Source organism: Eurytemora carolleeae, unplaced genomic scaffold (assembly GCF_000591075.1).
Source record: "Eurytemora carolleeae unplaced genomic scaffold, Eaff_2.0 scaffold698, whole genome shotgun sequence".
NCBI classification, from domain to species: Eukaryota; Metazoa; Arthropoda; class Copepoda; order Calanoida; family Temoridae; genus Eurytemora; species Eurytemora carolleeae.
This window is the reverse complement of record NW_019396861.1, coordinates 150,272-164,668: the sequence shown is the minus strand read 5'-3', so window position 1 is coordinate 164,668 and position 14,397 is coordinate 150,272. Positions and strand designations below refer to the sequence as shown.

The 14,397-nt window shown below is 31.7% G+C and overlaps 2 protein-coding genes across 2 annotated transcripts in view; one reads left to right on the top strand and one right to left on the bottom strand.

The window, feature by feature from the left end:
* The window catches only part of LOC111709486 (homeobox protein extradenticle), a 10,354-nt gene extending 6,966 nt beyond the window's left edge, over positions 1-3,388 (bottom strand). The window contains exons 1-4 of the mRNA XM_023483155.1: positions 3,193-3,388; positions 2,522-2,608; positions 1,554-1,622; positions 185-249 (exon numbers count right to left, since the gene is read on the bottom strand). Of these exons, the coding sequence (XP_023338923.1) occupies positions 185-249; positions 1,554-1,622; positions 2,522-2,608; positions 3,193-3,261 (290 nt within the window). The 5' untranslated portion in view covers positions 3,262-3,388. The remainder of the gene's footprint in view (positions 1-184; positions 250-1,553; positions 1,623-2,521; positions 2,609-3,192) is intronic.
* The window catches only part of LOC111709485 (uncharacterized), a 24,927-nt gene extending 10,530 nt beyond the window's left edge, over positions 1-14,397 (top strand). Inside the window, exons 2-18 of the mRNA XM_023483154.1 lie at positions 829-834; positions 3,845-3,910; positions 4,130-4,180; positions 5,894-5,959; positions 6,444-6,514; positions 6,917-6,968; positions 8,797-8,891; positions 9,175-9,219; positions 9,502-9,582; positions 9,770-9,824; positions 10,171-10,286; positions 10,532-10,623; positions 10,910-10,961; positions 11,661-11,741; positions 12,013-12,073; positions 13,866-13,915; positions 14,187-14,397. Coding sequence (XP_023338922.1) covers positions 3,857-3,910; positions 4,130-4,180; positions 5,894-5,959; positions 6,444-6,514; positions 6,917-6,968; positions 8,797-8,891; positions 9,175-9,219; positions 9,502-9,582; positions 9,770-9,824; positions 10,171-10,286; positions 10,532-10,623; positions 10,910-10,961; positions 11,661-11,741; positions 12,013-12,073; positions 13,866-13,915; positions 14,187-14,382 — 1,218 coding nt within the window. The 5' untranslated portion in view covers positions 829-834; positions 3,845-3,856 and the 3' untranslated portion in view covers positions 14,383-14,397. The remainder of the gene's footprint in view (positions 1-828; positions 835-3,844; positions 3,911-4,129; positions 4,181-5,893; positions 5,960-6,443; positions 6,515-6,916; positions 6,969-8,796; positions 8,892-9,174; positions 9,220-9,501; positions 9,583-9,769; positions 9,825-10,170; positions 10,287-10,531; positions 10,624-10,909; positions 10,962-11,660; positions 11,742-12,012; positions 12,074-13,865; positions 13,916-14,186) is intronic.

Sequence of the window (14,397 nt, the reverse complement as noted above, 5' to 3'; positions counted from 1 at the left end):
ACCTGCATAATAAAAGGGATTCAATGAAAATTGTTGCATACATACTTTAAAAAACAACTTTTTATAAGGGTTGGTATATTATTAATGATAAGAGCCTGATAAAGAATTTTAAAACAATTATTATTAATTCCTTTGAGAAAAAGACAAGTAAAAATGTCAACAACAAAAAAATTAAAGTGCTAACCTCATGAGCTGGGGATCAGGGGGATCATCATCATTTAGATTCCTTGTTGTTATTCCAGTTCTCTCCTAGAGGAATAAAATTATTCAAACTCATATAGAACAGAGAGTACGAATTAAAGAACCCTTTAACACTTTAAGACGGCAACTGAAGAAAAAAATTCCTTTGAAGAAATCTGAGCTGAAAACTTTAGAATGGTGGATATAGAGATTAATGCTTGATTCTCTTTTTCTTAATATCGAGACTAATCTAATCTTGTACTTGTATCCTGAAAAGTGTATAAAATTCAACCAATCAGAGTCGCATATATGAAGCCGTAAATTTGAAATTTTGATTTTTCTCTACTATATCCAAGAAAGAACGGTTTAAGAAAAAATCAAAAGTGTGTCCATTGGATACTTAGATTAAATAGCTAGTTGGGATTAAGGATATCTCATTCTAAAGTTTTCAGCTCTGAAATCGTTTATACTCTATTAAGGGCACAAAACGTATTACTCTATAGTCAGGCAGCTCCAATATTTATTTTGACATCGGAAATGAATTTCTCGTGAACAATTACCTGTAAATTGACTCGAAAAATATGTGGTTACATTACCCAATTTACTTGCAGTTTGATGTATCGCATGCTACTTTAATTCTTAGTAAAGCCAAAATTGAAAAAGATAAGAATCTCAAATATTTTCTAAAATGCGCGCGTGCGGGGATTTGAGGCTTTTTTTGTGCAAAACTGTTCAAGGTTTACATGTTTGAAAGCATCTTGAAGCAAATGCAAATTCAAGTTCATTTCAAAGTGTCAATGTTGCAAAATTGCGACAAAAGTAACATTTTCCATCAAAAAGTGCGCGCACATTTTTGCTCAGATTTTTATTAAACTGAATTTTGCAGTTACAATAAATAATGCAAAATATGCAAAAAAAATAAATCAACGTTCTACGACAATTCTAAGTTATGTTTAAACACTGTTTAAATTTTCCGGAGACTAATACGTTTTGTGCCCCCCCCCCCCCCATTATAAATGGGACAAGCGCAAAAAAGTTTTAAACAATAATTCCACCGAATATTTGAAAATAATTCAAAGTTCTAAGAATCCATTTAATTTTGGTGCAAATCCAGGTCCTGATCCCGATGATGAACATTTCTTAAAGACTAAGAGTGTATTTTTTTTTACAAACGCAGAATTTTCATTTTTTTCTTCTTTTTCGTTTATATTTATGCTAAAACTTGATAAACCATTCAGAGACAGTTTTTTAACAGTTCAATTTAGAGTTTTAAAAGAACCATGTCTTTTATACAGTTTTTGGTTGAAACTTTGTCCTTTAAATCCGGATCCAGGAAGCCAAAACGAGATAAATAGAATGAAAAACACAGATACCTTTATCTCACAGAGAACACTGAACAGAGCAGGCTTCATCCGATGGGAGTTCAGAGTATGCTTTCGAGCCTAACATCAAACAAATAATAATCATTTAAAAAATCAATATAATTGGTCAAAATATTGTCTACAAATATTTATAAATGAGCATCTTCGTCGTCGTTTCAGGAAAAATTGGCGATTTTCTTCTTTCTCTATGTTTCATTCTGCAATTTTAGAAATGAATTTGCAATTAGGCAATTTTTGGAAAAGATTAATAGAATTTCTTTCACAAAGGGGAGAGAGTATGAATTATGAATGATCTGTAAATGAAAAATAAAAGGGGGTATAGGCTGAAACCTTAGAAACTCCAGAATTGATTGAGACATACAAGAGTTCTGTTTGATGTTCCTGGTTTGAGAAATTGATATAAAACTGTGTAAAAATTATACCAAAACGATAGATGTAAGATTTTGTTTATGATTTTTAGTTTTAAACAGATCATATTCAACAAATACGCAACCAATTAAAAAACAACGATATCCCAGAGGAGGCTGAGAAACTCAAATTTGCTCCAATTATTATTTGAATTTAAAAATTATTCATTTTTAATAGATTTAATTGATAATATTGTTTATGCTTCCGGAACATGTCACCATAACTCCAACAAATGGCAGTGCAGTATTATCATCACATGACCAGCAAACTGCACTGCCATTGGAAGGAACTCTGGTCACGTGATACAGACGTATATCTTACATATATACGTTTTGGTATAATTTTTTTGTCAATTTTTCGAGGCCGGAACATCAGCTAGATGTCTTATATGTATTGTTCGGTCAACTATTGAGATTCTCAGGTTTCAGGCCTTAACCCCATTTCATTTTTCCTTTTCAGTCCCTTTACGATCAATGATATTCCCACATAAAAGTTATATATACAGGGGGGGAATATGTTCAAGAAAATATGGGTTGAAGACGGCAGTATACCTGTGCCTCGTCTAGAGATTGGTCCGTGATATTAAGTATTTGGTCCAGCAGTACATTAATGTCAGAATACCGAGATCCAACATCACCCTAAACAAACAACATATTTGATGATTTAAATATTAATATTCTGACAAGCATTATCCAGAAGCAATTGTAGATAGTTCTAAACCGGTTTCAATTTTCTGAATACCTTTCAACAAGAAGGAAAGAAACACTTTTAATAGATATTCGGTAGTTTAAGAGATAGATTAGTTTGTTTTTGTTATCGGTCATGTTGAAAATTCGTGGATGTTTATGCTGTTTATATTTTGGTGTCACAATCTCGTCGTTAATGAATTAAATATCTGTACCATGGATAACTTCATTGAAGAATTCGGGTCTGTCCTAGTATACGATTCTATCAAATGCCATTTTGACGCTTTTAGCTTGAAATTAAGTTAACAGTCGTTTTCAGTTAAAGTGCTANTTACACATTGATATAATTGATCATGTGGCCGCGGTGTCCGACCTCCTAGCCTGTCCTTAACCTAACCTAACCCTAAAATAATACAAAATAAATAATAAAAATTTTGCTGAAAAAGAGTGGTCATGTACAAAATTTATATAGGAGGGGGATGTCCAAAAATCGATCTCTAAGACAGACCCGAATAATGACAACCCTGGATCCTTACCTTAACTTCCTCGGTATTAGGTTGTTCTCCAGCCCCCTGGAAATATCCTACATGTCCCTGCATTGCCATCTATCTATCTCTCTCCCTTTCTATTTTACTGCTTCAAACTATCGCATTCACATCCAACCCCCGTTCTTGCTATTTCAAAGCCTTGCGGCACACTAAAAGTGATCTGAAATACAATCCAATTTAAGAAATAAAAACATCAAGTGTCTAAATTTGGTATGTAAACACATCCACGACATTTTGATCTTCGGTTAACTTAATCTCATGAAAAGCTTAAAGGCAAAAATCTAGGCATGGGGTGAAGGGAGCAGGTGGGGGGGATAGATAAAACTCCTATGAATGCGCGAATACCGGATAATATTTTCTTAATTCTCTCTCTCAATGACAGCTTGCTGTGACAGCTTGCTTCTATAGTAATGTTAAGGAAGAATAAAAAAGGATGGAAAAGGATGGATACGAATGTTATTAATTTGATATAGGTTGGGTTTGATCAATTTAGAAAAAATTATAGCTTTTCAGAGACTTTAAATTCAACTTTATCCTTTGTTTATTCGTCATACATGTTGTTCAAGAAACGTTTGTGCAAGGATTTGCTCGCTTTTCGCAGATGAAAATAAAACTCGTGGATTTCTAAAGATGAATATTTCAGAATCTCGTTATGGGCGATAATGCCAGGGAATTCGTTAAACTTGAGTTCAGCGACACTGTTAAGGTAACATTTATCGTAGGGGGGGGATGGTTTTAAGTGAAGTCTAAATTTATGATTCGGAGCGAAGCAAAGAAATGTCCTCAAATTTTGGGATGTCATTTTTTTATTGCTTTTAATAACTGTAAAACTTTGAAAACTTTACATCTTTGAAGTTTTTGGAAGTATTTGTATCTTACATTTAAAATTTGAATTATCTAAACATTTATGAACAATTTGTTTCAGGAGGAAATACTGGTGGAAGATGATAATAATATTGTCGGAATTATATCTCAGGTTAATAAAGTTTCATTCATATCTTTAATGGGATGATCTTTCCTGATCTCAAATTAATAACATTCGTATCCATCCTTTTCAACATTCGTATCAAGCCTATCATGACATTCGTATCCAAGTATCAAGATCAGATAAACAATCAAACCCAACATTCGTATCAAAAATATCAAATTCATAACATTCGTATTCATCCTCAACATTACTATAGAAGCAAGCTGTCAGAGCAAGCTGTCATAGAGAGAGAGAATTAAGAAAATATTATCCGGTATTCGCGCATTCTTAGGAGTTTTATCTATCCCCCCCTCCTGCTCCCTTCACCCCATGCCAAAAATCTATTCCGACCACAGATGTGCTTAACTGTATTGTGAAGTAAAGAGAAAACAAATGAGTTTAAGACAGCTATTTACAAATAGCTTCTCTTGTTTGTTTGACTTGACAGGTTGAAAATTTTCACTTTTTGTGTTGATTCTGCCGCGTAGAAACTTTTCTTGGAAAATCGTCTTTGTTTGATTGTCGAAGTATCAACCGGACTATAGATCAATCGAACTTTTATTATTATTATTATTCATCTAAGCTAATGCTCATTCAGCGGTTGTCGTAACCATTACACTTTCTTTTTGTTAAAGTAATAATTAAATGGGGTTTGCTTCATATATTTCATATTCGATCGACCAGTAGTCCGATCGATGCAATACCTCATACTTCTCAAAATATCGTCTTCATTGCCCAAATCAATATTATTGTTTATAATGCTTGTATTGCCGCAACATATTGTACTCTCGTGCAGTTAAAAAGATTAATTAGCTTTCTAATGCATTCTTTTAAAAAAATGGGCTATAAGTTCAAAAGTACTAGTTGATACCTTTCTGATTAAACTACAAGTTTTAAGATATAATTTTTTATGAGAATTCTCGTTCAATTCAGTTTGGTTATCGGATCTTCGACGCGGTTCAGACAACTTTTCTATTATTTTTAATGCCGATTTTGTTTATTAATGTTACAAATTTAGGGTAATTTCCTAGTATACAATTTTTGGTTTGTTAAGTCTGAAGAGTGAAGAGATGTTCATATATTATGTTTTGTTAAGTCTGAAGAGTGAAGAGATGTTCATTTATTATGTTTTGTTAAGTCTGAAGAGTGAAGAGATGTTCATTTATTATGTTTTGTTAAGTCTTAAGAGTGAAACGATGTTCATATATTATGTTTTGTTAAGTTTGAAGAATGTAGGGATGTTCATATATAATGTTTTGTTAAGTTTATGAGTGTAGGGATGTTCTAATAATGTTTTGTTAAGTTTATAGAGTGTAGGGATGTTCTAATAATGTTTTGTTAAGTTTATGAGTGTAGGGATTTTCTAATAATGTTTTATAGAGTGTAGGGATTTTCAAATAATGCTTTGTTAAGTTTAACATAATTTAACATAACATAACATTTAATTATTTATTTATTTTTTTTTTATTTATTTATTATTTATTTATATATTTAACATAATTTAATAATGTTTTGTTAAGTTTAGAGAGTGTAGGATGTTCTAATTATGTTTTGTTACGTTTGAAGAGCGTAGGGATGTTCAAATAAGGTTTTTTAAGTTTGAAGACTTCAGTGATGTTCAAATATAATGTTTTGTTAAGTTTGAAGAGTTTAGGGATGTTCAAATATAATGTTTTGTTAAGTTTGAAGAGTTTAGGGATGTTCAAATAATGTTTTATTAAGTTTGAAGAGTGTAGGGATGTCCTAGAAGAAAATCTGGACGACCCTGGTGAAATGCTTGACTGTAAGGTAAAACATTAAGAAATCTTACAATCAGGCGATTAGTTGGTATCACTATCAGAGGTTGTAATATCCCCCCCCTTAAAATTAGTGAAACCGTTGGTCCAATTTTTAAATACTCGTATAAACTGGTAAAAAAAGTCAATTAATATCACTGCTTTTATAGTGTGGCTTGTTTGATTCACAACGGTACATTTTAAACCTGGCCAACCAGATCCTTTTCCCTCACGGGGATGAACTGTTACTATTGTAATGATTATTTTAATTTCAACTTTTTCGTCTTTATGTAATAAATATTGCATTTGATTTGATCTGTTAAAACCTTTGTGTATGAAATTTGGAAAATTTGACGCTTAACAGAAGAAAGAAATTACAATTACATTCTCATTTTTGTTCAGATGAAGGTTGTTGATCGAACATACCACTCAGTGACTCTAATAATGAACTGTCCATTTAAATAACGTTTACAGTCCTTTAACCCACAGTTTTTCAGGTTAAAATTGAAGAATCGAAGCACCAGCTGAACTTACCGGGCATTCTTCATCAAGTTGATCAGAAAACAAGGTTAGTCTCAAAATGCCAAGAATTTATCTTCCGCGCGTTTACAGGTAAAGATATAGGGTGTCCCGAAAGATATACAAATTATACAGGGTGTCCCGAAAATAAACATGTGTGCGAACGAAAATACTTTTCAGCTCTCGTTAATAGTTTAAAACCCAGAATAACAAAAGACAAACGTTTTCATAAAAAATATATAAGAATCTAGCAGACTAAGCTTTTTTATTATTTAATTTTTTTTTCAGGTTTTATATTGATAATTCTTTTCCATAGTTACTTAATTTCGATGCTTTTTGGGATACCCTGTTTAATGTTTTTGGATTCATTCAGTTATATTGTTTAAACCACATTTTTCTGTCGTGTTTAACAAATTTCCAAAATTGAAAGTTAGATTAATTTATTTTACAGGCCTGCACCGACTAAGAAACGAAAGTTTGTTGAAGAAGAAATCGACATTAAGGTAAAGTTTTTGATGAAAAATAGCTCAGAGCTGAAAACTTTAGAATGGTGGATATCGAGATCAATGCTTGATCCTCTTTTTCTTAACCTCCAGATTAAATATTGCTTGTTCTCCTCATGTTATTAATTCCAGATTAATTAATAGATCGGGATTAGGGATATCCCAGTCTTAAAGTTTTCAGCTCAGATCTGATAAAGAAATACAGGAGACCTTAGTTCCAAAACCAACACTTGGCCCATTTCTAACACTGAGTGTTAGAAATGGGCACAAATTGAAAGACTGGGTTTTTGGGATCCCAGCCCATATCAAGAATAAAAGTCGATAATAAAAACTATAAAAAATTAAATAAAAAACCCACTTTCCCGTTTTTGAGTATAATCCACAATTCAAAACAATACTTACTTTTATAACTTACAAAATAAATCACTAAAACCAATATTATATTATAAAGACTAAATTAACTTCTGAATTATTTCTAGAATATAAGTTTATAAATGTTTCACATTTTATCTGTTAAATTAGAGAATATGGATAATTTATTTTCAAACATTTTAAACAAACAGTTCCCCGCATATGATATTAATATTTTGATTTCTAAATGCTGTAATGATTTTTAAATTACCAGGCTTTTAGGCGCCTATCTTCTATTTAAATTGTGAACTTGTTCTTTTTGTTTACATTTTAAAACAAAGAAGAAAATTTTGCGGATTTTTAATTAAAATTCGCGGATTTTCAAGAATTTGAATTTTTTTGCAAAATTAAAAACCTTTAAAACACATTTTTATTTAATTTTTATCATTCATAAACCTTCCCTGTGGTCACGTAATGTCCCACAAAAAATTTGGGCCCGATCTGTTCAGCCGTTTTGACGTTTATTGGATACAAACAAACAAACAGACACCCAGACAAGCCAAATTTTTATATAGATAAAAGAACCGTTTGTTTTTATTTTCTATTTTGTTTACATTTTACCTTAGCAAAAATCTTGTTTTGTTTCATAGGTGCGTAAATACTTGAAAATTGACATTGATATGAATTCCGGTAATTGTCTCAAAACCAGGATATGTTCCGAAAACGCGACATGAGCTGAAATCCGGTAATTGTTTCAAAATAGGGATATGTTCGAAAATGAAATCGAGAATCATCAAAAACTAATTCTCACACCTTAATACAAGTTTAAAATTTACATTTTTTATAAATATATATTCTTGAAAAAGATAACTTTGTAGATTAGAAATGGGTTTTGCAGTGTTAGAAATGGGCCAAGTGTTAGTTTTGGAACTAATATCCCCTGAAATAGTTATTCAATATAGTCTTTTTCAGTTCATTATTATAAAATACGAACATTGATCGCCCAATAACGTGAAAAGGAATATTAAAATCAAACAAAATTTAGTAAATGTTTTTTAACAGCGTTTGTTTTATTCCGGTCATATTACCTGAATCAATCGCCTAGATACAATGGGACCCATACAACTGTCACTGTTGGAATTAAGTCATGCTTTTTAGATGTCTAATAAACAGAAAACACGTACACTGACCCTTTTCACCTAAAAAGTTGATGTTCAAGCTATTTGTTTAGTTACAACAATAATCTTAAAGGTTTAATAGGCAAAGTAGTAATCTCTGATTGTCTGCTGTTTGTTTGTTTGTCCGATCTTAAATAATGAGCCCCTTGGCCGATTTGCCACAAATTGAGATATGGGAAACGTTTTAACTTCCATGTTTAGATATCCAAGCGTCTGCTATAATTTTATCTTAATATTTGAGTTTTATCTGTCCCACTGTAATGATAATTAGAAGAACCTAACCTAGTCCAATCGTTTAGACTGCGTTTACCGACCAGGAAGATATGGCGCTCCACGCCCTTGATCTCATTAGTCCTTACGATATCAACTTCGCTTCCAGTCATATGGCGAGAAGGTTAGTTTGGTTTTGCTTGGCTTGGCTTAAGCTTGTTTACGAAAAAGCTTGTTAACAATTAAAACTTATATTTTAAAAGTCGTCTTTAGTATATTGATGTAATTGCTTACCATCATATGATATGATATATGATATGATATGATATGATATGATATGATATGATATGATTTTATTTTATTTTATTTCATTTTATCTGATTTGATTTTTGATTTTTATTAGGTTTGATTCGAATTGATTTAAATAGACTTAATTTGGTTTGGCGATTGATTTATTTTTTAAATAGATCGGAGAAAGACATCGAGAGACGATTGGATGACAACACTTTCAGGTTAATTGATTAATTAAGCTAAACTTTAATGTAAGTGGGGCAAGTGGTAAACTTGTAAAGGTATACAAATGCGGCGTAAAGTAAGCCCTCCCCCCCATGTTTATATGGGGGTGGGGGGGGGGGGGATCAATAGAAAACAAAAGAAAAAATATTTTAAGCGACGTGAAGTGAATTTTTACAGACTTTTTCCCGATTTTTCGGGAACAAACGTTTTAAGAGAATGTTTAGTCATGATTCTAATCAGAACTTTAAAAAAAGTAAATTTAACTAATTGTTATTTAGGAAGAAGTACTTTCTGTTCCAGAAGATTCCATCCTTTCTCTTCGGGATTACGTTCACCAGCATCAAACTCCTTAAATTCAGGTACATTCTCTTAAAATGCTACATTATACAATAAGAATATAAGCCTGGTTGTATCTCCCGTATCTTTTTGAGGGAATAATAAACTGAAAAGTGGATAAAAAGCTTGTTGATTGAAGTAAAAGAAGATTTTTGAAATAATCAATTGAATAATACATAATATTTTTTTAATGAATATAACTACATTTAGAGCTCTAATGCTAGTGTCCGAGAAGCACATTTCCAACCTGATCTGTGTCAACAAGGAATGCATACGCATTTTACGCAAACTGAAAATAATTGGAAGACTTATTTTAAATTGAATTATGTGGGTATTTTTGTTTATTTTTAACATAAGAGGTATGTACTTTTCTATACCCCTGAATATATATAAGCTATTTTTTTAAGAAAAAACTATTCCATAAATTGTTGTGTTTGAAGCATTATGATAATTTTTTCTTAATCGCTGATTAAAAGTTCCCAGTTTGAATGGCGAGTTCAGACGTTGTAAATAAGCGCAATTTTATTCAAGAGTTCCGACCTCAGAGTTGGCAGGCTGAGTACAATATTTTTAACATTATTTAATTTTTAAAATGCGTATTGACGAATTAGACCTGCGTCCACGGTCCTGATATACTAGAGCTGACGCTAGAGTACGATGGAAAATCTAAATTTGGAATCGATATCTCCATACTTGTCGAGTTCATTAATGAAAACTGTCCTGAAAGGTAAGCTTTTTTATTGTACGTAACACTTCCATCCATACAAAGAAAAATTTCATGGTTTCCTGAAAAATCTCCCCCTCTTCCTTCTCAGAAACATCTACTTAATATTTTATGGGTTTATAATTTTAAGGAATTGTCAAAAAATGGTATCCATGTTTAAAAAGTTACTCTGAGATTATGTTGTTAAAAAGAACAAGTCTTCATTTATCATTTTCCCATTTTAGAGAATGTTAATTTTATGTTTTCAGGTTTAAAAATAACTTAAAGATGACATGTGAGAGCTTGGAGAGTCTATTGGTAGACTCTAAGATCAGTTTCCATAGATATGCAACATCCATCGGTAGGTTTTAAGCTATTTTCAAATATCAGTTTTCTCAGGTCGGCCATCCTCCTTTTTTGCTTAGCAATGTGAACCTCCATATGAATTAGATATCCATGTTTTTGTTCCTTTTAACTTTATATTTTTAGCTGAACGAGTCAGGAAAACGACATTATCTTCTCATTTTTGACCAGATTAAGGTTTCAAGGGTACCGTTGTAAATCGGGCTTTATCATCTTTGCATGGAAAATCACTAATAAGTACCTGAAAGAAGATAATTTTTGAAAAATATTTTCAATTATTTTAGGTCACGTGTACACAAAGGTTAAGAAGAAGAAGGAAGCTTTATCTATCAAGAGGTACCAAATTTAGCGAGTCTCCAAAGGCTGGAGATAGTAAATTTCGTAAATATTATCTAATTTTTACATTTAAAATTAAAAATCAAACTTTAAAATGGCTATATTTATAAAAAAAACATTATGGAAATAATATACTTGTGTAAACTTTGAGTTTTCGAAATTTACACTCAGCCAATTGATTATGCAAATCGTTGTACTTTGTCTGTAGATTGATTGTTAATAATAATGATAATGATAATGATAATGATAATGATAGTGATAAGGATAATGATAATGATAATGATAATGATAATGATAATGATAATGATAATGATAATGATAATGATGATACAGACAGAACCAATTATAATCATTGGGTCTAATTGTACAAGACCCAAGGGTAGAACATTGGCGTAAAGAAGGCCCAAGTCTAGGAATGATAGAGGGCTTTATTTTTAAATATCAGTTCTGATGTCGGAGATCTTATTTTAAGGCAATGAATTCTACTAGATCAAACAGCCTGTTTAATATAAAGGTTTGCGGTTGAGGCGAGTAAACAGTTCGTTTAGTTAGCAATTACGAAGACATATTTTAACTTTAAAATCAAATCGTTTTTCAGTTCCTTTTAAAGGAAAATAAGTTAGCTAAGACATCTGTTCATTTTGATTTAATTTTGATATTTTTAAAAACACGTATCTTAATTAAATATAAATTGATTAGGATGGAAGCACCAATGAGTTTCCAAAATGGTCGCCTGATACTAATCGAGGAACACAAACAGACTCTTATCAAGATTGTCAAGTGAGTAGAAAGTTTATTATAATGTGTATTTTATGTTTTAAAAAAATGAATTTTACTATTATCTTGAAAAATCTGTTAAAGTAAAATAACCTTACACTGCACAGTTGATCTGTTTCATGGTTTTTGTATCTACTATTTAAATTGATAATTCAAGTCAAAACTAATCAAATAAGGTCAAACAAATCAAGCCATAAAGTGTCTTAATTATTTTAAAATAAATATTAAAGTCAAGAAAAGAATTATTGAAACAACTAATTATGAATTATTTCAGTGCTATCGGGAAAACAAAATGGGATTTTGCACTCAAACTTATGCACGATGTGTTTGGAAAGGTAAAATCTTTTCTTTCATTAATTTTATGTCTAATTAAACAGCACATTTTCATACGGTTGCCATTCATTCGTTGTTATTTTTAAACTTTGGATATCAATCAAGGCATAAAATTGTAAAATAAGTTTTAAAGCCAACACATTGAACTCATCATTCCCCTTGAAATGGTCAAATATGTGACCAAGATCATTCACACAATTTTTCTTCCGAGAAAAGCTTGATGGATGTAATTCACATAGATTCCATATTGTCATGAAATGTTGCATCAATTTTTAAGACTGTGTCGAGCAACCCCCCGCAATACCCCGATGGTCGCATAATTTCTGATAAAAGTTCACCCCGCCGCCATAAGGGGTAAATATTTTAACTTGAAATAGCAAAACTTGCAACGCTTTGTCTTTGATTTCACATCTCTAACTCACTTGTACTTTTTTTAGTCCTAGACATTCACATTTTTTAACTATAAAGCACTAGCATTAGTTTCAAAGAAGTAATTTGCAAAATTCTCAACGATCATTGTGTAAGACCTGGCAATCTTTGAATCACGGTGCTATTAGAGCAGCGACAACTGGCTCTGGCTCGGCGCTTCTTAAAGTAGACAGGGATACAGGGTGAGAGAGAGAAAATGGCAAGCTAGAGAAACTTTAGCCAGGAGTGTATAACCCCGTACACACCCCTCCACACAAATGGAAAAGAAATAAATGGAACTACAAGAAACATTGAAACACTGTATTAACCTGAAGAATGGAGGTTTTTTACCTAGCTGGATCCAGATTTTGCTACTGGCAGCTTTAAATGTATTCCTTAATAACAAGCCTATTTAGCTGTTATTAAGTATCTGAACTCGTCGGAAGACGTTAATTCTTTCGATTGAATATGCTTCTCTGTGTAAGCATCAAGGGAGCTCAGAACAGTAAGGTTCTTATACAACTCTCCAGTTTCTTGTGGCTAAACAGAACCCTGTGTGGAATAACATGGCAGTACCCCATACTTGGGAAAAAAAGAAGATAATTGTGCAGAGAGGGGGGGGGGGCGTTCTCTTATCCTCTTCCCCTTCCCTCTTGCCAGAAACAAGGAAAATGGAAACTTATAAAGTAGAATCCTCTTAGGTTGTACACCATGCAATATGATACGGGTTTATACTCTGCCGGCTGTAAGGAAAGGATTGCTGTAGACATGGCAGTTTTCTGAAGCACTGTTTCCGAGATGAACTTTCAAGAAGCAAGATTTGTTTGTCAAAAATATCCACTCCTTTCCTAACCATTGTTATTCCATTTGTCATTATTAAGGCAGGATTCTGACACAGAATCTCCTCAGAATTTTCAAACCCCGCTTGGTGCAGTGACATTTTTTCAACCAGCAAGAAAATGGAGGAAACTTAGTTTGAAGTAACTTTCAAATGATGCTGAAAAAAAAAATATTGAAAATTGTAAATTATTCTGATATCTACTCCTCACAAACAGTAACTTTCTGTTTTACTTAATTTGATATTTTTGGCGCCAAGATATCAAATTAGATAATAGTATGAATCAAAAATATTTGTCAAAATGCATTTTCCCCTTATCTACAAGAGAATAGAATGCGTAGATCTAAAAGAGATGAACACAAAACAGATGTATGATCAGATAAAAAAAATATAACGGTCGGAGAAAAAAATATCACTTCTCTTTTTAAATTTTGTTATAAAAAAATTTTAAATTAAAAATAAATTGTTAAAGAAAACAGTGAACCTTTGGAACACGATCATTGAAATCTCGTCAATACTTTCTTTCTCTAATTTTTCTACATATTTAGACGACGGCACCCACCTACACATCAAAAATAAAACTACAAAATATGTTGAGGTAAAACAACATATTTATTTTTTTAACTTTAATTATCAAAGTTTGATACTAATACTGCATATGTAGAGGGAAAAGCTACAAATGGGGATTTTTAAAACATTTTAAAAGAAAGTGTTCTCATGAAAAATAGCATAAGGCTTTTGCTGAAAACAGGAAAGTTTTAGTATTTTAAACTTATTTTTGTGTTAATGTTTAAAAATAATTCAATTGTGATTTGGGGTGCTTTGTGTTATATAAATACTATTGTGCTGATGTTTTTATGTAATTTTAGCAAAATGTACCTGGAGGAATTAGATCCTGATCTCAAGGTTGGACCCTGGACAGAAGAAGAAGATAAATGTTTACTCTTCCTTCATAAACTATTCTACCAGGTTTACTCTTCCTTCATATACTATTCTACCAGGTTTACTCTTCCTTCATATACTATTCTACCAGGTTTACTCTTCCTTCATAATTTATTTTACTAGGTTTAATCTTCCTTC